Source organism: Heterocephalus glaber, unplaced genomic scaffold, assembly GCF_053883595.1.
Source record: "Heterocephalus glaber isolate CG9 unplaced genomic scaffold, H.glaber_assembly_v1.0 deba00001572, whole genome shotgun sequence".
Classification (NCBI taxonomy): domain Eukaryota; kingdom Metazoa; phylum Chordata; class Mammalia; order Rodentia; family Bathyergidae; genus Heterocephalus; species Heterocephalus glaber.
The window spans coordinates 709,954-736,049 of record NW_028258357.1 but is presented as its reverse complement, the minus strand read 5'-3'; the positions used below and the strand labels follow the sequence as shown (position 1 = coordinate 736,049).

The 26,096-nt window shown below is 36.8% G+C and overlaps 1 protein-coding gene across 3 annotated transcripts in view; it reads right to left on the bottom strand.

Moving 5' to 3' along the window:
- The window catches only part of Acss3 (acyl-CoA synthetase short chain family member 3), a 197,894-nt gene extending 171,998 nt beyond the window's left edge, over positions 1-25,896 (bottom strand). The window contains exon 1 of one of the 3 annotated variants that reach the window (XM_087192557.1): positions 25,653-25,896. Coding sequence is in view for 2 of the 3 variants with exons in the window: in XM_004867522.4 (XP_004867579.1) it covers positions 24,947-25,254 (308 nt within the window). In the remaining variant the exon portion in view is untranslated. Of the gene's footprint in view, positions 1-16,874; positions 16,973-24,946; positions 25,458-25,652 lie in introns of those variants that run through there. The other 2 variants (XM_004867522.4, XM_087192556.1) reach the window with 2 other exon arrangements.
- Between the last annotated feature and the right edge of the window lie 200 nt (positions 25,897-26,096).

Sequence of the window (26,096 nt, the reverse complement as noted above, 5' to 3'; positions counted from 1 at the left end):
CTTCTGGAAGATGGTTGTGTCAGGGCAGCACCACACTCATCAGTGGATCCATCCACTAATAAGTTCAGTACCTGAGTGCTGGCAGGAGGGAGGTCTGGTAGGGAGAGGCAGGTCACTGGAGGAGAGAGATGTACCCTTGCCCACTCCTCCCTTTGCCCTCTGCTTCCTGGCTGGCCTTGTGACAAGCAGCTTTCCTCCCCAGACCCTACCAAGTGGCCTCCTGTCTTGGAACCTGCCAACATGAGCTAAAACATGAGCGAAAATAAACCTCTCCTCCTTTAGGGTGTCAGGTGTTTCACCCAGCAAAAAGAAAGCAACTAAGGCATACTGTAAAATTGAAAAAATCCTGCTTTGTCATTCTTTGTATCTTTTGCTTGCTGATTTGTGTTTCTTTTTTGAGACTTTCTGACGTGTTCCCAGCATATTCATAATTACTTGCTGAAGCATTTTTTTTTTGTGATGGCCACTTTAAAATTCTTGACACATAATTCCAAGCCTTTGTTATCTCAGTTTTGGTATCTGTTGATTGCTTTTCTCACTCCTCTTGAGATTTCCTGGTTCTTGGTTGTAACAAGTGAGGTTTTGGTTGTACATCACAAATGTACACTCTGGAGTTTAAAGATCTGATTTAAATCTTCCATTTTGACAGGCTTCCTCACCTCCTCTGACTCTGTGCGGGAGGGCAGGGTGACACCTCATTACTACCACATCCAGATGGAGACTCCAGTTCATCACTAGTCCTCCCTGACAACACTCGGGCTGAGGGCTGCCTCATTATGAGGGGAGAGATGAAATTTCAGGTTCCCACCAGGTTTCCAACACTACCCTGCATGAGAAGAGAAAGGGTACCTCATTACCACTCCCCGTTGCCTGCATTCGCACTGCTGGATGGGAGACACCATTTACCTTCTTACCTTAGCTACAAGGGAAGTTCCAAAGCCCCACAAAACTTACTTGACATCACCAGGGAAGGTGGTGACATTTGTGCCCCTTCTCTACATCCTGGCAAGATGAAAGTCTAGACTGTCAGGGAGGTTTATACTGCAAAGGATGGGATTAGGGCCACAGCTTCGTCACAGGGTTTGGCTGGATTGTGGTAATTATTATCTAAAAGTTCTCTTTCCTGTTAGGATTATCATTTCTTGGCTCTTTTGCCAGAGAGAGAAGCTTTTGTTGAGGGTTTTATTAAGTCTGTGTTCCAGCTTCTTCAGCCACCAGTCTGGGATGCATAATAAGAGAAGTCCCAAGGAACTCACTGCTATGTTATTCCTTAAGTCCCATAGTTTGCAACTGGATGACCTTTATTTCCTTCCAAAGTCTTCATATTTGTGCTTGATATGTAATAGCCTGGATTTTTAACTGTATTTAGCAGGGTGGATAAGGAGTAGTGTATATTCTCCATCTTACTCTGAAAACAAAAGTTCCCAATTGTGTTGAGCCCTTACTCTAAGCCAAGACTTTGTGTATACTAACCCAATTAACCAAAAACCAAAACTTTCCCATGAGGTGGGCACTACTAAAGGACTGAGGATACAGTAACTTGCCCAAGGCAATTTGCACAGAACCGAGTCCTTCCACATTATATGTTGCTACTTAGATGAGAAATGTCAAAGAACTTGGATTTTTTTTCAAATTCTTATAAATTGGGGTAGTTAAATATTGATCTTGCTCATATTTTAAGGTTTTCTCTTACAGAAACTTTTAAAACTTAAGGATATTCTCTGAGGCAGGGAGGATCTCCAAGTAGGCGAAGAGAGCAGCAGTATTGCAAGAGATGTCACACTGATAGGGCTCTGAGGTGATTACAATCAGTGAATACACGAAAACAAATTGGCTGTACTCAGAGATTAGTATACTGTGGTACTGGACCAAGTAAACTGCAAGGGGCCTCTCAGTTCAAAGATTTGATTATTCTTCTATGACATGATTCTCACTTAACTGTAAATCAAATCATTTCAATAAAGGTCAATTGAATGACTCCATGTACTCTCTACCATTCCTTCTAAATTCATGGACAGATTTTAAATAGTTTGTCTCCCCAGTAAAAATAACTAATGCTTATTGTAACAAAATAAGGAAAAGAATATATACTTTAAGATATTTAACTTTATTCTTTCTATATGCAAATGTTACTTCTTGTACACATAATACGATGCTTTGCCTCTATATTTAGGATTTTACATTTTTCCAAGAGCCTGATAAATATTCAAAAAATCAAATTATGGCATAATATTCCTTTCAAGGGCTACACAATAATGAAGATAATCCTATGTTTTTGTCAATTGCTTTTCACAACATTATCATTATTTTAAAAGAACCTAGGATGATGTTTCTTCCAGAGAAATATTGGTCATATTATTTTTCAAATTGCATTTTGAGGCTATAGTTCTACAATACAACACGTATATGCACACACATTAAAATCAAGTAATTAAATTGCCTCCTGGAAATGTTGAATCAATATACATTACCATCAGCATTACCTGAATATACATTTCATTAACCTCTAAATACAAATTATTCTCAGCATTCTTCAATTTAAAAAGTGAAAAACAATTTTAATTATTTTCTTGGTTACTAATGTTGATTAACTGTTATGCCTTACTAATTTTTTAAATCTTTCTACATAAGATATTGAACTTTTTCTTTTTACTCTTCTTAGTACAAGTTTGCAGAACATGATTACACTTCCTGTAGGGAATCCATATGTGTACATAATGCATTTCACTTCCCTTTTTCTGCCCCTCCCTCCAATCCTTTTATTTTTCTAGCATCAGATTGGTTTATCTTATAAAGCCTTATAAAGTTAATCATATATACTGATTGGAAACCAGACTAATAGGCCAAAAAACATATAAAACATGTAAGACAATTGTACTAATTCAAGGTACACTTTTAGATATATTGTCAGTGCCAGATTACAATACATTTTTTTCTTTCTCAATTTTCCTAATATATATGTTTCTCATTTTCTATATATATATTACGTAAGAGAAACCATGTTGTATTTAACCTTGTGTAACTGAATTACTTCATTTAACATTATGGTTTCAAGGTGCATCCATTGTCCTACAAATGACTCAAATTTAGCCTTCTTTATGGAAGACTAGTATTCTATTGTGTACAAATACCACATTTTCTTTATCCATTCAGCAGTCGATGGACAAATAGGCTGTTTCCAAGATTTAGCTATTATCAATTGTGCTGCTATGAACATGGGTGTGCATACATCACTGTGGTATGCTATCTTTAACACTTCTGGCAAGATGTTATGTCTGACATTGTTAGGGATGATTTTCTGAGTTTATTCACAAATTTTAATTCATGAGGCTTCCTGATATAAACACATTTTAATTTTTATGTAGCAAATTAAATTCACAATTTCCTCTGTGATTCTATGACAACTCAAACTCCTTCCCTCTGGTTTTATCTATTAATCTCATGTCTCAATAATTTATTATATGGATATATATGCAATCTATGAGTATAATGATGTTTTATATATAAGTATATATAATACAATTATCTGTAGTTTTTCAGTCAATTTTCCAACTCTCATTTTTTTTTACTAATCCTACTCTCTTCATTCACTTGTAATACTCCCTCCTACCCATACATATTAGCATGAATTATATACCACAGTCTTTTTCAGGACTATAGTTTCTAGATACGACTACTGCAATGTTCTGACAGTAGGTTTATGAATTACTATCTCTTTACAAGGCAGTCAGTTTTTGCTTCTGCTGAAGAAAGAAAGGAAATCTTTATGGCCTTTGCCCCACAACATCTCTCCCTAAAAATTTTCCATTGAAAACTGCAAGCAGTTTTAATTTGTCTTATACACAATTCAAATAACAGAAATATGTATATGATTAAAACTATAGTGATAATAATAGTGGGACAACTGGTAATGGTAACATTACCCGTTCAGAACAGTGGAAAATTTTTACACATACAAAGCAAAGAGAAGGTTAATGATTGCTCAATCTAAATGTCAAAAGAGGTTTGGGAGATCCAAGTATACTGATTATAAAAAAAGATTTCCATGATATTTTATACGTTATTTTGAAAAGAAAGAAAAGGGTCCAAATTTATTCAACCATTATACAGAACACTCTGTATTCATGAGAAACCTATAAACCCAAAGCAAGTAATAAAAAGGCTCAAGAAAAATCTTCCAATAAAACTCTGAAATAACTTCAAGATCAGAGGCAGGAAGGAATAAAGGATGGGTCCTAGGTGTTTGGATGGATAATTAAGGCACACACTGACCCCTCCTCCACCACACACACAAACACAGCACATCAACTTTTACTGACCTAGAAAGTAACTTTTCGAGATGACAGAGTTTCTGTACAGAGGATTCTGTAGAAGCTTTAAGGCGTATAGAATAGGAAGAAAAATCTACATAACTTCTAGAAGGCCTAGAAAATCTACATATCACCACCTCCTGGGAATCTTTTCTCTTGCAAAAGTCCTTCTTAAGAAAAAGAACTCTGCTAATCACAACCTGGTTCATGGGCAAATAAAGAAGGATCCTTATTTGAAACCTGAAATGTACTCCATTCAGCTACTTGCGTCTTGACTTTCAGTTGAGAATATGAATGTCTGTTGAGTGTGCAGGCATATTCATATATACATGAATATGATAAATAATAGATGATTATAGATAGATAGATAGATAGATAGATAGATAGATAGATAGATAAAGCTACCATAATACTATGGTATATTTCAACAAGGAGAAGGGTATATTAGAAACTTCAATATTTGAACTATTTATACACATCAATAAAACAATTAAAAATCCAATTGGCAAGGAACCTCTCTGCACAGTATCTATTTAGAAAAACCAAAAATGGTCAACAAATATAAAAATTATTCTCAGTCTTACTAGCAATCAGGAAAATGAACACTAATATAACAGTGAGATGCAATTTCCCCTTCTAAAATAATGTAAAACATAATATGCTGTGTGGATAGGAATAAAGAAGAAATAGCACTCCTGATATAATGTTGGGAGGCAAATAAATTAGATGAGCAGATTAGGTGAGCTTCTAATCAGTATGTACCAAGATTTTAAATCCACATCATGTAGTATCATGCAATCATTAAAACAATGAAAATCATTATATGGTGTAATGTCCAAAATGAATATTTAACTAGGCCAAAGCAAGTTATGTGTTATGTAAAAAACATAAGGAGTATGGGAAAGACAAAAGAAAATATTAATATTGGTAAACCCTCAATAAGAGAAAATGGGGAGGCAGTAACAGAGAAGTGAGATAGTCGACATTTTTATGTAACAATACCTGAGTTATTTGATTTTTGTTAAGCAGGCATTTATAGTTTAAATGGATGTTTAAAGTACTTTTATATAAGAATATAAATTTTATTGGTCTAGCGTGGTTGGCTTTGGTCTAACTAAAGCATAAACTCTATAACCACCATAACTTCCATTACAGAAAAATTTTTAATTAAGTAAAAACATCATTTTTAAATTCTCCTTGGTGCAAGTAGTACTTCTTCTACTCATTACAATCTCAATTCAGTTTTAAGGAAATAAAACTGTGGCTATAAAAATCTTGTTTCTTATTATTTGCTTTTCTCACCAGAATTAATCTTAGGCAGCTGAAAAGTAAATAATAAATGGCTACAATGAACTTCAAACCAAAAACAGATATGCTATACATCTATGGTTACCACTGCTTCTGTCCTCCACAATTTCAGTTTTCCCTCTTTCTTGGCACCTTTAAGATTTCACTTTCAAACCTGTGTGAAATGAGGCATGGTCACATGTCCTGCAACCCATGATCTGACTACAGATGTAACACAAGCAAAGCTATCTTCAAGAACCAGTGAGTGTTCACCTACTTCCTTCTCCCTGTTATAAGGACTATTGACATTCCATGTAATGACTGCACTGGCACCCTATATATTTAATAAGAGTGGAGCAAAACTAAGATAAACTTATAGGTAAGAGAGTAAAAATCTGTGCTATTCTAAACAAGGAAGATTTGGAGGTGGTTTATTTCTGCAATATACCCTTCTCTACTCTGACTGATATCAAGATACATCAAATTAGGCAAACTTTAAAATAACCGTATTTTATAATTCAAGAGAAATACATTCTAGGGCAAATGAAATAGGAATCTCAGCCAGTGCAAACTGCAGTAATGTTAGGTGCTCTTGAAAATGAATCGGACACACCACCATCGATGTCTAAACTACCAGAAGCTAGGCTGAGAGTCTTCCAAACAGGTTCTGTACCAAAGAAAGCTGTTCAAGTTCCTGCTGGACTTCTCATCCACAATTTTCCTAATTGCCTTCACCTTTTCCTCTTTAATACTTGCTAGCTTACATCCAGTGTAAAGGCTCAGCCCTTGAGAAACTTTCTTGAAGTTGATTTCTTCCACCTTAGTCTATCCTGAATCTTCTCTTTCCTAATGTTGACTGTAGCTCATCTCGTATTTGACTTAGGCCTTCTTAATCACAGAAGTTAGAACGGGGTGTATAGTTTGGTCCACATATGGATCTAAGTCAGTACCTAGGGCTACATGTCTGAAGGGTTTGTAGGAGGTTGGGAGTTTGACAAGCTCCGGGCTCTTGTCATAATCTCTGGGTCTTGGGAGCATCAGTGGTAGCAGAGTTAGTCACATGATTCTCTATTTCCACAACTTTTCCACCAACACCTATTTCCAATCTTGCTTTTGCTGAGAGATAAAATTTTGCTACTTAAGCTTGTATGTATTATTCAAGCATTTAAAAAGATACTGAATTCTGATATTTAAGAAGTATCTTTCTTCCAAAGAGGGAAATCAATAGCAATTAATTTGTGAATTTGATTGTGAAACTAGAGAAAATTGAATTAGTAAAATCTAAAATGTGCCTCTCAATTCCACTAAGCTCTTTTCCTATAAGAATAAAACAATATAATTTTAAGTGTCACATATTATAAAACTCAAAAACCAACCTTATTTCACTTTGCCTAAAATAATTGTTGAAATCTTCTAATGCAATCATATTTAGTAATCATATTGTAAACTTCTGTGATCTTAGGTATTGACTTCTGTGCTTTTTATGCATTTAATATTAAATAACTGGAAAGTCTAAGCTTTTATTTTACTTTCTTATATGAACTTCTTTCTTAGCATAGCATTATAATTTCTTGTTGTGATGAATTTCTATTTGTTTTGTTTGTTTGTTTGTTTTTTTGGTACCGGAGATCGAACTCGGGTCCTTGCGCTTGCGAGGCAGGTGACGGAAACACTGAGCTAAATCCCCGGCTCCTCTATTTGTATTTTTATTTCATCACAGATTCAAGACAAACAACAATAACAAAAGCACTTCAGTTTCCTTTTCAAAAATTAGAAAAACACAAGGTCAACTTATAAGAAAGAATTCAAAGATAAAAATTAAATTTTATTATCCACCTATCAAAACAGTGTTACCTATATAAAATTTATAACACAAAAGGCATCATCTGCTAAGCAAACGTCAAAAGATCACAACCCCTAATATTAACTATCAATTATGATTTTTCTCTGCAAAAGTATAAAACTAATGACCTGTTCTCCACTCTCAAAAGGAAGACTTTTCTTTAATAACTATAATAAAAATCAAAATGTGGTAAATTTCCTGACAGTGGTATAAACTAAACATGATAAAGCGCAATACTAAAAAGAGATCAGTTCTACTTTCAAAAATGTAAGGAGCTTGTAGACATTGAAAAGAAGGTATTACAGTGTAAAGGCCTGGGATTTGAGGTCAATAGGATAGAATTCAAATCTCAGACATGTCATCTGCTAGTTATATGAGTACAGGTAAGCAATGGACACATGTAGGCCTTCTCTCATCTACAAAAGAAAACTAGAAAAAATAAAAACTATCATCATGTCATGTGCTCTGTGTCAAGAAAATGCTTGAGCATTTAACACAAATTAATTCATTTAATATTCACAAGGACTTTATGAGATAAGTATACTCATATCATTCTCATTTTACAGATGAGGAAATGGAAGTAGACAGCATTAGTGCTCTACTCAAGGTCCACACTGGTGATTGACAAACTGGGATTGATGTCAACAAGTCAGGCCCTGGGTCTTCATCATTACTGTTTGTTGATGGATTACTGTGTGATTACTCTATCCTTTACACGAGCATAATTTTAACACATTGAGTTAAAGCCTTTCATTGACCCTGTAAGACCACACTTTTATTACTCATATGTACAGATGAGGAAACTAGATTAGAGAAGTTATGAAAGTGTAGTTATATGAAAGGAGTAAGAAAAACAGCCTAGAGTAGATCACAAGTGAAGTGAGGCTATAAACGGGTTTTTGTTGTTCTTGTTTGTTGTTGTTGTTGTTTTGCAAAAATTACTATGCTGATACCAAAGATGAAAAAAGAGGTGTGATTTGAGAAATATTGAAGAGAAAGAAAGGAAATTGTAGAATAAAATACAGAGAAAAAGCGGAAAGAGCACACATCAAAAAAACCAAGAGGTAGAATGGGGTCAGCAAACTGCGATCCACATGCCAAATGTGGTCAAATATCTGTTTGTACAAACAAAGTTTCATGGGAACATAGCAATGCTCAATCATGTGGTTGCTTTTGCTCCACAATAGCAAAAATGAGTGTTGCAATGGAACTTTTCCAGTCCACAAAGCCAAAAATATTCACTCTGGCCCTTCCCTAACAACATTTTTAGAGCAGCTTTGTGCAATAGAAATTTCTGTGATAATGGAACTATTCTGTATCTCTGCTGCTCAATAGGTTAACCACTAGCTAATTGCAGCTGACTAAATTTAAATTAATTAAAATTAAATAAAAGTTAAAATTTAGTTCCTTGGTTACACTAGCCACCTTTCAAGTCCTCAATAATCACATTTGGCTAATATGACTAAGGAACTGAAGTTTACATTTTACTTAATTTCAATTAAATCATTGAAATTGCCACATGTAGTTATTGTCCACTTTAGAGGATATCACAGTGGTAGAATTTCAAGGAAGTAGAGGTGGTTCTGAGAGTCAAATACTGAAGAGAAATCAAGTAAGAAAAAAACTTAAAAACAGTTAAATAACACATAGGGACTGGCGATCTTTGGGAAAGCTTAGAGACAGGTACCACGGTCACCTTTAGGGAGATGGAGGAGTATAAGTGAAGAGGCACTGGAATAAGGAATCCCAGCTGAGAAGTTAGAGTACTCAAGAAAGCAGATCTTCAGGCTCCTCTTTAACTTGGGCAAAGCTTTCAAGTGGTTTAATTATTAAAAGCGAGGGTGAAAAGTGAAGGTAGCTTTTAGGGGAGGGATTGAAAGTTAGTGAGAAAAGATTTTTTTCATGGAATAAGCAAGTGAAACAATATTAGAGAGCAAAGTTCAGGTTCTGTTTTGGAACTGCAAGTGCATTAATGCTGTTGAAACAAGAGAATAAGAGATGTGTTTTTGGGAAGGGAGCAAAGCATGAACTAAGGCAAAACCAGCAAGGGCAAGCCTGTCTTAAAAGCCTGGAGAGTATGTTAGGGATCAGAAGACCCGAAAAAGGTTTGGAGCAGGGAAATTACTTGTTCAAAAATGAATATTAGCAAGAACCTCTGTAGAGCAGTATGAATGTAAGACTTCGGAGATTAGCTAAATGGACTCATTTAGCATCTATCGACTGGCATAGAAGTTCATGCTAAGGAAGAAAAACTTGGAAAAACAAAAGGAATTAAAAGTAGGAAGAAGGGCAGTGACAAAGAACACAGTTAGTGACCTATAGACATCAAATTTATGTCACCTTTAAGTAATACCTGGAACAAGAATTTTTTTTTAAAGTTTTGAAATAGAAATAGAGAGAAAATTAACATTTTGTTAATCTTCAGTAACAGGCTAAGTTCTGAGTTTAGCTTACAAATAGTAAGACATTTAATCTACACAATATCCCTTGATGAAGACAATGTTTTCCTCATTTTATAGATGAGAAATGAAGTTCAGAGAGATCAAAAGATCTTTCCAGAATTACAAAGCAATGCTTTTTGATTCCAAGGAAAATGCTATGAGTGCATTTCCGGTTTCAAGTATTTGTATGCTTACTTGAATAATCTTTCTGTTCTTGTACAATCTCTGCTTCTTGTGGGCAGAAACCATATGGTAATTCATTAATGTCTCAGTGGTTATTTCCTGAAGTGGGAATGGATAGAAATTGAGGTGAAAGGCTTCTCACACATTAACACAAAAAATAAAAAAGGGTTTCATGAGGTAAAGGATCAGTGTTCAGCCAAAACAACGACTGGCTCAAAAGAGTACTGTGGCACACACAGCGAAGGCATTAAGCATTTTAAGAGGGAATCATGTTGCTTTATTCACACATTGACATCTCATGTTAATTGTAGCTACTTGGCTTTGGGCAATATCAACTGACTGTTTCTGAAAACCCTCCAAACTTGGTAATTACTTACTTGGAGCAGCAAAATAACCTTATGTTCATTTAACCACTAGGGACATTGTTTTCGTAGATGTATTTGGAAGGCACATATCTCTGAGGATAGACAATTACTTTAATAGAGAAACCCAATGCGGGGTGGCGGGGTAGCCTTTAATCCCACGCATCCTTTCTTTCTACATGCATACATACACATAGAGCCCATCACAACAGCTCTGGCCACAGTCCGCCCTGTCTCTACCTGAAGGGAAACCTCAGACACCTGAAGTCTGCCAGGGCATCTCAGATTAAAAGTGAGTGAATTGCCAATGAAGAGAAATGCAGCCAACAGAAAAAAAGAAGAGAAAGAAAGGCTTACAGGAAATCAATACCTGTTATCTGAACTGAACCAACTGTCAATGAAGAGAAAAGGCATGAATGGATGATCTTAAAGATTCTCAGTCCGTGAGTCACGCCTGACAATAAATTCAAAGAAGAAGGTGAGAGCACCATTTCATCTTGTTTTATTTGTATTCTAGAGGAAAAAATAGGAAAAACAGAACTGAAGTGAAAGGAAATAACATTTAACTTGAAATAGAAAGAAAAAACAAAATTACAATTTATTGACTTAATATTAATAAAATTAAAAGATGAGATCTTAACAAATTTCTATTTCAAAGCATAAGTTTATTGAAATAGACTATAATGCTAACCAAGTATGTATGTAACATTGTTTTAAAGAGAAAGCAAACTTTATCAGTCAGCTTCTTCATGGTAACATGTAGAACACTCCTAGGAACAAGGGTCCTTAATCAGCCAACTCAAAATAACTCATGAGAAGCTCAAAAGGAACCAAACTCCACACAGACTAAGTTCCTAAAAAACACAACATATGATCTTGGATATCTCCAGGTCTGCAAGAAAGGACCCCCAAGAAATCTCAGGATTATCCAGACAACCAGGAGTTGGCAGACGGGAAGGCGGAAGGAAGGAAAGGTGGAGGAAGCAAAAGATGCTTCTCACCATTTAATCCTAATGGTAACATGGTAACAACAATTAAATGATGAGCCAGGCATGATTGCACACGCTGTAGTCCCAGCACTCAGGAGGCTGAGGCACAAGGATCACTGTGAGTTCAATGCCAGCCTGGGCTCCATAGTGAGTTTGAGGTCAGCCTGAACTACATAGTGAGACCTTGCCTCAAAAAAGCAAACAAACAAAGACCAATTAAATGATGAAGAGAGAGGAGGAGGGGGAGAGAGAGAAAGGATATAAAAGGAAAAAACAGCAGCACCAGAATCACACAGAGGAGGAGGAACACAATTGTTTACATGGTGTCGTCATATTGTAGCTAAAGAGAAATTGGAGGAAGAAAGGGGAGAAGTAGATAAAGATTAAAGCAAACATTCTACAAACCTGAGAACTTTAGGACTGTACTTTTTTTTCTGTTTTTATATTATACCTTCATCTTAGCTACCCATTTGTTCTTTAACAAGGTTATACCTCATGCAGAATGACATGCTGCAATGTTCTGATGCAACTCTCCCTACACACAAGGCTCCCAGGAAGCAAACACCATACTCATTAACTCATTTCATTCAGCACTTAGAGATATCCACAGGGAGATACTGAATACAAGCTCTTATTAAAGAGGAGGAATGTAGTCACTTCTGAGTGACTAAGAACTTCTGTCCATTGAGTCTTATAAAGCATGCTGTCATTGCTTAGATAGACTATGGATTTGGGAGACATACACAGGAAGCATCAGTTGTGTCTGCAATTTTTTATTACTTACATTCTAGACAAATGTGACAGAGTGTGATTTCACAACACTGGTTGAGAGTACTTCAAGTTTGTTGTTATGTGTTGTTTTTTCAGTACCAGGGATCGAACTCAGGACCTTGCACTTGTGAGTCAGGTGCTGAGCCACTGAGCTAAATCCCCAGCCCCACTTCAAGTTATTTTCAATGAATCTTTAAATATTTCATAAAGAAAAAGACTATGATAATTTATGAACAGTATTTATTAATTTTGGAGAACAATTTGATAATATACATCAAAAAGTACATAATTACATTTTGACTAAGAATTTATCAGAAACACACCAGAGAGAGAGAGTTTTAGAAGGCTATGTTCAAAGATGAAATATATCTGCCTATTATAGCAAATGAAGAGAAACAATCTCAATGCCAATATAAAGGGGCCGTGTGACAATTTTATGTTCACCTAATTTGGTAAAATATTCTATATATATATATAAAAAATCATGAAGCAGAATGAAAAAAATCACAACTCATTACACTTGGGAAAATAAGCTATCAAATAATATGACCAGCATCATTCCATGTTTCCATAACTAAAACAGGAAGAGAGATCTAGAGAGTCAAATAGAATGGCAAACAGACGTATATTCTAAATTTTTAAAAGGCATAGAATATACATATAAAAAATGAGTGTCAATAAAAATAGATAAATCTTAATAAGGTCTATAAAACTGAGCTAACTGCATCTTCCCAATATCAAATTTGGTTTTGATAATATATAATATATACAATAGTTCTATCTAATGTTACCATGTAGGGAAGCTAAGGAATGGATATAATGAGACACTTATACATTAATTTTGCAACTTCTTAATTATTTCAAAATAAAAAGGTAAAAATAAAAATAAAGACTGAATGAAACTGTATTAAATATACCCAGAGAGTTACACTAATATTATAGGTTAAATATTGCAGCCTGGTAAATTTTCTACTTTAATTTTTACATTCCTAAGTTAGACTGATTAAAATTTAAATTGTACTACTAGTATAGTTGAAAAGTGGAATGAACTTAAATTTTAATCAAAATTATTTATGAATATAGAACTGCCAATACAAACTAATTCAAACTCAAGTTTAAACCCCAAGTTAGGCCATGTATTTATAAAACTTTTTAATTAAAACACATGACATCTCAATCCAACCTCTCACTTCTACCTCCTACCAAAATAACCTTACACAAGACACAAAAATAATAGTCACTTTGCCAAAGATAGATCTAACAAGACTAAACACTGGATGCAGTTTAAAACATTAAGCAAAATAATTAGATAAAATCCATATTATTCCTTTGTTCTCCTAGCTATATCTGGCAAACTCTCAGAGGACAATGTTGTTACTTCCCTCAGTGTCTACACGCTCTATTCACAGATGAAACATTTCCCATTACCATGTCCATAATTTGAAAGTAGAGTATACTGCAGCCCACTTAATTATCCAGAGCTCATTATCTAGCTGGTGCTAACCAAGCCCATTATTTCCCTTTATCCTCTCTTTTGCTATTTGTCTTTTTCTCACCTTCCTGCTTATTAGCACTTCACCTGAAAGTGAAAGGCTCTACAGAGGAATAGCATTAGAATTAGTTGATTATTTATTAAAGGATTCATCACTTAGAAAATGGCCACTATCCACCAAAATGGAAGCTGTGTGCTGTAATTATTCACACTTCAACAATCAAAGGTAATTCAGAGTAGAGTCAACCATAAAACAAAACATTTTATCACCCATATTTTCGCAAAGTAATAACTAGACAGTGTATATCATTTGTGATTACTCTTATTATGCAAGGAAATGAAGACAACAAAACCTTCAAACTCGTTGATGTCTTGGGTAATTTGGGGTTTTGATTGGATGGATAATTCAGGTATTATCAAATTTAATTTCATAGAAACTTAAATTTATGGGATAGATTAAGAAGGTTAATATACCTATGATAAAGTTTTAAACTCAGTTCAACTGATATACTCAAGGTCCCGTGCATGGTGTAGAGATAACAAATATGATTTAGATCTGATGCCTGCTCTCCTACTGCCTGGTGGAGATTCCTTCATTCACTGGTAAAAAAAAGTATTGATGGAGCATCATCATATAATGTGGGTGTGTACTAACAAAATGGGAATGAAAGAATTTTTGCCAAAATAGCTTGAAAGAAAACAAGATTAATGTTCTTCTCAGGAAAGAACCACTAATGACTTTATGGTAAAAGCCTTAGAGACACCATAAGGAAGTAAAGTCAAGAAAATATAGACTAGTTAGAAAACAGTGAATACTTAATCCCTCTCAGATGAGGCGAAGGTACAAGACACATAAAAAGAGAATAAATGAGGAGAAAGGATGTTAAAATCAAAGATTTTTTTTTAATTCTACAGTCTTTATAGATCCTGTCATCTAAAGAATCATACAGCAACCAAAAAGAAGTTAGAATATAACTATAACTCATTACAAAAATAGGGCTCTATAGTGTAACCCAAATAGGTTGAAAATTAAGTTCACCACTGTATAATTTCAGACAAATCACTTATCTCTCTGTGCTTTAATTTACAATTATAAAAGTGCATTATAATTGCCCCTATTCAAAGGTCATTGTGAAGTTTCAAAAAGATAAGGAAGTACTCAGTAATCAGTACTGCTTTTGTTGTTACACCTTTGGCAGTTGTTTTGTTATTATTACCATAATTGAGAGACAATATATCAGCATGAGAGAAAAGAAGGTCTCTATCACAAGCTAGAGAATAAATGCACATGCATTTCCCACTCAATCTATTGCAGAATCTCCAAATAGCCCATTTCTTATTTTGGCTCACTCGTTAAACACTCAAAGAAAGTAATGCTTTGAGTTCATTGATTCTCCCAAGTGTGACAACATCTATGAAACAACACAGAGAAGTAAAAAGACTACCATTCATTCTTGTCTTAAATTCAAAAAATATCAGAGGGCTGGAGATATAGCTCACCAGTAGAGTGATTGCCAAGCATGAGCTAGAGAGAGAGAGAGAGAGAGAGAGAGAGAGAGAGAGAGAAAGATTCTTATTAGCACTAAAAGCAGCAATAGACACAATGAGATTCTTGAGCAATTTCTTTCTTCACTTAGCTGATGCCATTTATCATGGTCTGTCCATCTGCATATCTCTTTTGAGAAAGTGCAACAGGAAACTTAGATCAAGATGAAGGACAATGAAAGGAAAACAAGAAGAAATATTACACAAAAAATCATTAGAAGGAAAATTAAATCAACAATTTTAATAATTACAAAAGTACCACCCATCATAGTATTTTCTTTTACTAAGAGGTTGGAGAAAGAAAATAATTTCTGCTACTCATAATTAGATGAATTAATTAAGCTACTTATCACTATATTGTCATAAAAATAGCACTAAAAGCAAACCACACATAATGAGTAATGTGGTCATTACATATTTCACTTTAACCAGAAAACCAACACAACACTTTTAAGGAAGAAATAAATACTGTTGTCTACTGTCCTAGACACAATAGTTGTCAACTAATTTAAAGCTTCCCTCCCTCCACCTTTGGAAATGTTGTAAACAATAAAACATAGAGTTTATTTTTCCAAAGTGTAGCTATTATTCTGTACTTCCTATGAATATTTACTATTTCTTAGTTGTTGATCCATGTTTTACACTTTTCTTACACTACTATTGTTTTAAAAAGATAAAGTACTTTTAACTTTTTTTTAGCAGAGTTGGGATAAGAAAAGATAGAAAATCTAAAATTAATTGTAGGAGTAACATAATGATTTAGGACTGCAGACACTAAATTTATACCGCTTAGATTCAGATACAAGACCTACCACATATTTATTAGTTTTTTAAATTTAGGCAAGTTTCTTAAGATCTCTGTACTCTCATTTTCATAATCATTCAAGAGAATAAACACTGACCGTAATTCACAAGATTATTATAAGCACTAAATTAAAGCATTTGGTATTGTTCCTGGCTTATAACATGAATAAGATAAAGTAAGTTTAGCTGTTTTTGGAATATGTCTGACTCTTTTTGTATATTAGTATACTTAATCATTCAATTAGACCTATAAAGTTATTATCATTTCCTCCTCAAGCAATAATGATAGACAATATTATGCGACAATTGCAAAATCCTAGGAGCTTGCAGAAAGTCTGGTATTTATCTACTCCTCTAATTTAGCATTCGAAAGAGCATCTATTTTTAGCTACTTTACTTTACACTGGACTCGTTCAAACTTAAAATTCTTAAACTTTAATTTTCCTACACATTATAAAAATAGTAATCTCTCCTTTTTATGCACTGTCCTTTTCTTCATTCAACCACAGGACAAAGTATATGTAATTAATCCCTTCGATATAACAAGTTCTCTATCCATAAGGTTTACACAAAAGATTTGAGTTCTACATTCATGTACACTTCTTAAAAGTATAATTTAGAGAGGTTGTTACAGTCATATATATTTTATTGCAAAGATTTATTAGCCTCCTACACTTTCTCTTGTAAATAGCACACATAATGGAAAGCAATAATCTTCTCCATGGAGTTGCTGCTCACTGTTTACAAGAGTAGAATGAAAAAAAGCAAATAGCTAAATAACTTCAACCATTGCCCACCCCCCATTCAACTAACAATACACTGCATGAAGAAAGGAAAAGTAAGTTACCTTCCAGGAGATGCTAAAATTTGGATTTTCCCCCAACACCTGGTAGTTGATCCATCACAGCTGATTGAATTTCCATTGTTCATTGATTGTGCCATTTGCCAGGCAATCCATCCTTGCTTATATAATTGCAGCATTCCTGTAGTTCACTCTGTTCTGTCCTGAAGGTTCAGCAGCCTGACAGGCTGAGAAAATTAGATACGGGACAGCACCAAGCTGCTGACCTTCAGAATTTAAAATAAGGCCCATCTTTTAAAATCAGTCTTTTCTGATGAGATTATTCTAAGGGACATTATTTTTAACAGGTGATTTTTTATGCTGACCATGGACTTTCTTAAAATATTTTTATATTATGAAGAGTGATCATTTCAAATTTTAAATTTACCTGTAATGTCTAAAATGTTCTGAATAAGTTCATTTTATTTAAGTTTTCCAAAAGCAAATGTTTCACCTTTAGATAAAATTCTCACCCAAACTAGAATTAAAGATAATTTTAAAAATACAGTATCTGAATAGATTGCTTTCCTGAAAAATTCTAAGAGTGGATGTAAAGTGTTCTCACTACAAAAGGGTAACTATGAGGTAATATTTATGCAAGTTAGAGTTAACCATTCCAAGTAAACTTCAGAGCATCCATACAAAACACAATGAATGCATGTTATCTATCAAAAAATTGAATAAATATGAGAATTTTCATAAATTATTAATACATAAAAAAAGAACAAGACCAATTTCTCAGTTTAATGTGGCTCAGCATCTTTTTGCCAAAGCACTAAAGCTCACTAAGGAGACTAAATTGCTTTCTGCTTACATAAAATTGACACTATATTTTTTTTATTTTTCTTACTTCCCTTCCTCTGGAAGCAATTTCAAAGTCACATAAAAACTGCAAGTATAAGATAACTTTTTACCCTCTGAACTATTTACTGACACGATGCACAATCATGCCAGAATAATTTAGTTCATAATTACTACAAAAAAAGATATTATTCTAGAGAACCACAATATAACCATCTAATTCAGGAAATTATCATTAACACATGACTACTATCTAATCCTAAAACTCTATTCAAGTTCTTTCTTTAATTATCCCCCAAATGTAAATTATAGAAAAATAGCCAATTCAGAATCATTCACTGCATCTAGTTTAGGTCTTTTTAGCCTCCTTTAATTTAAGATAATGCCTCAATCCACAGTCTAAGTGATTCAAGATTTGGCATTGAGCCTCTGGAACAGTTGCCTAGGTATTTGCAGGTAAGATTCTGGGCTGAAAGCCAGGACCACTGGAGTTATTACGACTAACCCAGCTTTGCCCTCTACCAACTCGCTGTGTGGCCTTGTATATAAATTGGCTTCAGTCTCCTCATGTAGGATGGACAGGGTGCATCTAACCTTGCAAGATTAAGGGGAAGCAATAATAAAAACATAGGAGAAAGTCTCTTGGACAGTTTATGGCTCCACAAAATTAATGCTTTCTTCTCTTTTTAACCATTTCTTTATCTTCTTTGTCAGACTCCCAATCAACTGTTCAGATACCTAGCTCATTAGAATCACTGCAAGATACAAGAACATAGATCTACTGAGTAGCTCTTTTTTATATCTTTTTGGTGTTTTCATTCTGTTTGTTCTATGAACTTCTAGTATCTAAAATAAAAAGGAAGAGAAGAAAGGAGGGGACAAAGAAAGATGGAAGGAGGGCAGGCAGAAAGGAGGGAAAGAAAAGAAGGAAGAAAGGGAGAGAGGGAGGGAAGGAGGACAAGGAGGATCAACGTGCAAGAACAGGATATCCTATGGAGCAATTGGTTTAAAAATAACCAAAATTCCCTTTATTTCTTCTTGACACTTCTTTTTCACTTCTGGTTTTAAACATAGGTTTTTCTTAAGGATGAGAAGAAGAAAGGATGGAGAGGGAAAAAACTATTTTTTATTTACCCAAATATTTCAACAGTTCTCCTGCCTACCCTTCCTATCACTCCCAAGCAAATGCTTAGAAATTTTTTCGCTCTGTAGTGCAATATTCTGGATTTACACTTCATTTCTTCATTGACATCACCTTACTAGAAGTCACCAAAGATATCCAAGTCACAACTAACTTCTATCAATGGTCCATAGCCTCCAAACATTTCTAGAGCATTTGCCAACTATTGACTTTCTCTGTTTTTAACTATTTGCTCCTTTATACTCCATGATACTAAAAATACTAAAATACTTAGTATTTTAGTAAATTTCATCCATTCCCACAGACTCTTTTTTTTAAGACTTCTCCCTCAAGTTCCATCTTTAGAATGTGGCTTATGTTGCCTAACTTCATCCCTCTTCCCCTCCTCTGAATACTCACAAGGTTTTAACCATTATCTCTTTGCAATTTATACTCAGATCAAAAATTCTACACCAAACTGGCCCTAGGTTTCAACCTCGTTTTTTTAATGCCCTAATTAATTCCTCCACTAGAACATTTTATTCAAATTCTTGCTCTTACAATGACTTCTTCCTTTCTCTACACCTCATTTCCAGGCAGTCGGTAGGTCTAATTTGATTCTTCTTCCTTAAGCTCCTCCTGCTGTTACTCTGGTTCATTAGACAAAGTATTTCATGTTACCTTACTCTGATACTTCCAGGCTCTTTTATTCTCCACCACCCGCAAATCTTGAAATCTGAGGCCAAACTTAGTCTCTGATACTATGTTCATCCCATTATCCTCTTTTAAAAAGCTTCTATGGATCACCACTGCCTTAGTAAGCACTGCAAATAAAAATGCTCACGGCAGCCATAGTTAATGACCAAAGCCAACAGAGCATGATGCAGTAGTGGTCTTATGACAGTGGATGCAAACAAGCATACGTACCATAGAAAGGAGATGGCAGCTTCTCATTTCTAACCAAAAGTTGACATTCAGGAATGCCTACCTATTGCTGACAATGTGTGATGTGTGTGTGTTTTGGTGTGTGTTTATGTGTGTGTGTGTGTATTTCAAAAGAAGGTCAAAAGCTGAATTGCTAAAGAAAAAAATTGATTTCAAATGAAATAATCCAATATTTGAATACTGACAACTTGCTTAAAAGCAAAAAAAAGAATGAAAACAGCACACGGATCAAAAAAAGTCCATCTGCACGATTGCCGCCAGTTTGTGAGCTGCAGCATATAAGCAAATTCCTTAGCTACTTCTACACCATACTGCAACTATCTTCTGAAATCAAGCACCAATAACTCAGAAAAGTCACTAATGCCAACAGGTCTACCATAACTGTCTTCCAAGGGCACTTGACCCTTTCTTAATTCTTTGCTTTTGTTGTGTTTGTCTTGACACACAAATGCTCTTTCTCCTTCCCAATTCCTACTTTAATGTCCAGTTCAGTCAGGCATGGTGATGTGTGGCTATAATCCCAGCACTCTGGGAGGCTGAGCAGAAAGTTTGCAAGTTTGAGCCCAGCCTGGGGAAATTAGAGATTTAACAAGACTATTTCTCAAAATAGAAAAATAACTAAAGGCTGGGGACATAGCTCAGTGCAAAGACACTGAATTCAATCCTCAGTACCAAAAAGAAAAAAAAAAATCCATTTTAATTACTACCAATTCCGTCTACAAAACCACTTGGACCAGATTAGAGCATGAAAGACCTCTTTCATGTTCCAGTGTGCTCATACCTAGTACTTAGATATTTTGCAACGTTTTTGCACTCCATTTAACACTTAAAACTTGATACTGTCATTATTTTTATCTTATAAGTGAGATTATTGGAGCATTCTCAAAGTACGTGGCAGAGTTAGGGTTGAACTCAACCCTGTATTGTTCCAGTGCAGAAGAGAGAATAGAAAATTTATATTTTGATCATTTGTTATGTGACAGGTGTTCCATCCAGGAAAAAAATAAAACCCTTATCGAGACTCACAAATTCATTCACAATGTGGGTCACTTCTTCAGCACTTGATAATTTTCCTGTCAATCCTTAAGCCATAACCTCCTCGGCCTTCTTTCCACTTCTAAGACTTAGTGAACACTTCATACTCCAGTGCTGTTTCCTTTAGCTTAAATACTCCTCTTACCATTCTAATCTCTACTCATTTTGATCCTAATTCATATATAATTTCCTCAAGATCCCTGCTTCCATAATCATTCTGAAAAAAAAAAGGATTGTATTGTATGTACTGTAACTCCCATTATCTGTTGTATTTCCCAGCATTTACTGCAACCCTAAAGCCTTTGTAATCATGTATTTAATGCATGTCTCTCCCTTGCTGCTCTATCATGAGTCCTTTCACTGCCTCTTTCATCATTTTCTCTGCAGTGTACACACAAGGCGTGAATGATTGATATCTTTTAATTCTTATGAGACATTTGAAGACTTTGCAGAAATTAAACAAGCTTAAACTCGTAGCTAGTAAGAAATAGAGATTGTGCATGTTGAAAAACTATACTATTTCTACCACAGAAATGTTAAACCAAGCTTAACTCAATCCCCTCTAATCTATATTTAGTCTTTTTTTTTCTTCTCAGTTTATAATCATTGCAAATACATAAAAAATACATAATAAACTCTAAAAGCAAGTACTAGAATTTTAACATCAAATGTCGTTTAAATAAAAATACACTAAAACTGGACTGTAATGCTCCCATAGAAAAGGGTGAATTGATGGCTCAGAGAGTCAACCATAACACACAATGGAAAATGAATGGCCTTATCCTTCAGAATGTGGCAGCTGGATTTCAATTTCAAGATAGCAGCAGAATGTCTAATTCACCAGGAAAAAGGAATCAAAAAACACCCAATCTGTTGTTTCAGGATTAATGAAATTAATAGGATTTCTCACTGTTCTACCTTTGATTGCATATCTCCAGTGAAATCTAATACAGACTTTATTATCCAGAAAAGCCAGGTGCTAGCAGTAAGAAGTAACTTCCAGACTAGAAGGAGAGGGGGCTCCTTGCAGGGAGTTTAATGCAGCAACATGTAACTATAATTTGTTTTTCCAAGATCTCAGAGAGTACAGTACTGGTAATGCATTTTATAGAGTCATTCACTATAATGGAGTCCCCTAAATATTTCTATTCTAACTTTATACTACCATGGGTATAACATTATTGCATAGCTCCTGCCATTGTGAAAGCAAATATGCAATACTATTTTCTGTTAGGATAAGTTTGTGAATTCTGAGAGGAGTTTACTTTCATTTAAAACAGAGACAAACTTACAATGAAGAAGAAGAATCCTTCTTGCTGCTGAGAAGCGAAAGGCCATCACAGACTGTGACTACATGTATTTCAGCTCAAGTTGGGAAACAACAATTAGCCTTACTTTGCTGAAGGACTTAGATGTCTGTATCTTTCTTCACTGTACCCCAGTTCCAAAGAAAATACGCAAAGCTCCCTTGTTTCAAATTGTTCCTACACCCACTAACCACCTTCCACAGGCATAGAGCAACAAAACTCATCAAGCCTCTCTCTATATACTGTTATTTGACTAGCATCTTTAAAAGCATATGCCACTTCTGCCTTAGACTTTAATGGTATAGAGGTAAGGGAAAAAGGTGGGGTGAGCATTCACTTTGACCTTGTCGAAAACTTGGTATCAATCAAGAGAATCTGAAATTATGTATCCAACACAGTAACAGATTCAAAGGGAAACTATGTACTAAAGGTGTTTTAAAATTGGTATCCTACCTCTACTTCCCTCCAGAACTCTGCTCTGCCAAAAGAAATTCTCGGCAAGACTGAATCATTCTGCTGAAATAAATTCAAACCCAAAGTTTTATCACGTATTCACTTTGATCTTCTGGGTTGCTATGAAGCATGTCAGGCTGCATGATCCCAAGAATGCAAAGATGAATAATTCATCTACGGTATTATCAAAAGTTGGTGACATACAGTGTACTGAATTTTTTAAAATCCAAAGACCCTTTTGAAAAAATTCTTATTTAAGGCAATATTTTAGGTACACAGTGCTTAGAATATTGAAGCAAGCAACAGAAGAAGGAGAAGAAGAAGAAGAAGAAGAAGAAGAAGAAGAAGAAGAAGAAGAAGAAGAAGAAGAAGAAGAAGAAGAAGAAGAAGAAGAAGAAGAAGAAGAGGAGGAGGAGGAAGAGGAGGAGGAGGAGGAGGAAGAGGAGGAGGAGGAGGAGGAGGGAGAAGGAGGAGGAAAAGAAGAGAAGGAGGAGGAGGAAGAGGAGCAAGAAAAGGAAGAAGAGGAAGGAGAAGGAGAAGAGGAGCAAGAAAAGGAAGAAGGAGAAGGAGAAGAGGAGGAAGAAAAGGAAGAAGAAGAAGGAGAAGGAGAAGAGGAGGAGGAGGAAAGAACCAAAGTATTAGAAAGGAAAACTACAGGTCCTTAGGGTGTATTTTCTGGACACTTTGACTTCCACTTTCTTTGGATTCCTCTGGGCCTTTACTGACCCTTATCATTCCCCCTGAAATGGCTCCAGTCTCTCTTTCCCCTCCATTGTTATTGCCATTGCCTTTGGTATGGCCCCCCGTGGTTTTGCCTTACAGTGTTCTAGTGGCTACTTTCTGTTTGTTCATTTGTGTGTGTCTTGAGACAGGATCTTCTTATGTAGCCCAGGTTGACCTTGAACTCTAAGTATTTCATGTAGGCCTCAAATTTGAGATCCTCCCACCTCAACCTCCAGAGTGACATTACAGGTGTGAGCCACCACACCCAGCTCCAGTGGCTTCCTAACTGAAATTTCAGCACATTGGTTTTATGGTAAAGATGGCCACATAAAATAATTACAGTGTCATGTTTTATGATAGACATATACATGTACACCTACCTTGGTGAACAAAGTAAGGAAGCCACATACATATTGTCTCTTTGAAGAGACAATAATCTCTGGGTTTTGATCTGAGGAGTACAGAGTATTTCTCACCCCTAAAATGTTGTGATATGAGAATGCAAAGGTATCTATTTTTCCTCTAACATTCATAGGGTCTACTGTTTACAAGACATGATCTTAATCCTTTGATCAGTTAATGCTTAAACTAGTAACTTGAATTTACGAAAAATGAAGACACAGAGGTTGAGTAACTTGCCTGTGAACACTGTCAGTAATTGTGAAAGGCAACTCAAGCCCGGAGGCCCTGAGTACATGTTATTAATCTTCACAGGTCCCAGAAAACAGAAGCTATGTTTTCCTCACTGTTGTACACATTGTGCCGACCTTGCTGTCTTGGTGCTTAAAAGAGGATCAATCAAATACTACTAAAAAAAAATGGAAATGGAGGGGCTAGGTGCTCACATTGAAAAGTGAACATCATGTAAACACTTCCATACAAACAGAAAGGGCAAGAGAAATGCAGTCACAGAACACGCTCCCGCCAATTCCTGGCCAGATTGCCTGCTCTGGGCTGGGGCGTTCCTCAAACGCAGACGTGAGGCTGTCATTCCCCTGGCCTAACTGCTGATCAGTGCTTTTTCAAACTTTTATAGACAATTTTTCTTTCTCATGGCTAGAAGATGAGAGCCACCTTTCTTTACAAGCAGGGCACATGGAAGCCATTCAGAGTCCCTCACAGACCATGTGCCTCCTCCTCCATATCTTAGCAAGTTTGGCATCAGTGTGCCATGTATTCTGCTTGTTGTAATAACAAAACAATGCCTATAACTCCTTAACACTGCAACTCAAGGAAGAAAACAACTCCTACCATGACCCCAGTAGCTCCTGTCCTACATCTGCATTCTTTCTCAGCACTTCGAGCTGTAGTTTCATAAAGACAAGCTGCTTCCCCGCCTGATGCCAGTTACTTGGCACTGAATGCCTTCCCCCAACTAGGGGAAGCTCCTGATGCTGTGTGCAGTGGTGTTGCTTGGCCCCACTGCGCTGCCTCAGAGGCAGCCCTTTGTTCCAGTCCCTCCACACTCAGAGCGCCTGCCAAGTAAAGCTCTGGGTTATGGGATATGCAGGACTTCAGGTAAGGGAAATGACAGCTGGCTCTGAGATTGAAAGCAGACACAAACTGAAAGGTTGATCATTTCAAATGTCTCTTTTCTCTCCTGATGGAAATCCAGATTCTAGATCCCAGGGATGTCGGAGTTCTTGGGGCCTAAAGAGTTAGGAAGCATCGGGGTTGGCCTAGAAGTCACTCACCAGCTGGTGGAGGACGGGTGTCTGTTCTCCAGCGTTTTGGTCCAGGGCTTGTACCAGCTGATCTGCTCAGCAGCTTTGCCCCAGAACCTCTCGGGGTCCGCCACCGAGGCCGCAAAGTGGGTCTTGTACTCGCAGCTCCCAGAGGACAGCGCTCGGTAGCCCCGGCCCCCGAGAGCGCCCCGCGGGCCCGGGGCTACCAAAGCCCTGAGGGCTACACCGGCTCCTCGGGCCGAAGAGGACCCGGGCAGGGGCCCCCCGAGTGCCCCGGCGCCGGTGACTTTGCGGCACTGCAGCCAAGACGGCTTCATCCCCACCGACTGACTGCCTACAAGCCCTCAGGCTGTGGCCCGCGGAGCTCAGTGGGCTTCCCGGGCAACGGACGCGGGCGACCTCTGGGCAGCCCGGAGCTAGCGGGAGGCGGGGGCAAATGCCGAGGTGTGCCCAGAGCCCAGAAGTTTGGAAGTCACACTAGAGTCGCCGAGAAAAACCGACCTGGAGCCACCAGGAAAGCAACAGGCTGGAGTGGGGACCCAGGGGTGGCGGGGGAGGGGGGCGGGGGCGTCACAGCCTGGGAGCGGGAATTGGGTTACGACTCCCTCACGTGTTTCCCTGCCCGCGGCTTTACCAGGAAAATCGCCCCCAGTCAGCAGAAGATCCCCCGACTTAGACTCACAAGTATGCCCAGCCCAAGGCCAAAGCCACCAACCTGCTGGCACTTTTCAAACAAGCGAGTAGCGCAGCCTCCCCTCCTTAACCACCGCGGGAGGCCGTGTCGCCTTTTGTTCTACATCGGAATCCACAACCCTGAGCTTCGCAACGAGACCCCCGACTCACTCTTTGTATTTATTTATGCATTCATTTATTTAAAATTCAGCTCGGTTCCTGGAGACTAAAAACACTAAGAGCTCTAAGGCAATGATTGCTCCAGGATTTCCCGACAGCTGAGAGGTAGGAGGAGTGGAGGCTGCAGCGGGACCGACTGGGACGCGCTTGGACGGGTGATTGGCAGGCCGCTGAGAGGGCGCCCGCGCGAAAGGGGCTTCCCGGTGTGTGAACTCCCTCGGGAGCAGGAGGCCGGCAGGGAGGACTAGCTTATGCCCTTCTAATTTGCCCCTTTGGGGCTTCTGCCCCTCCCCCCTTTTTTCTTTAA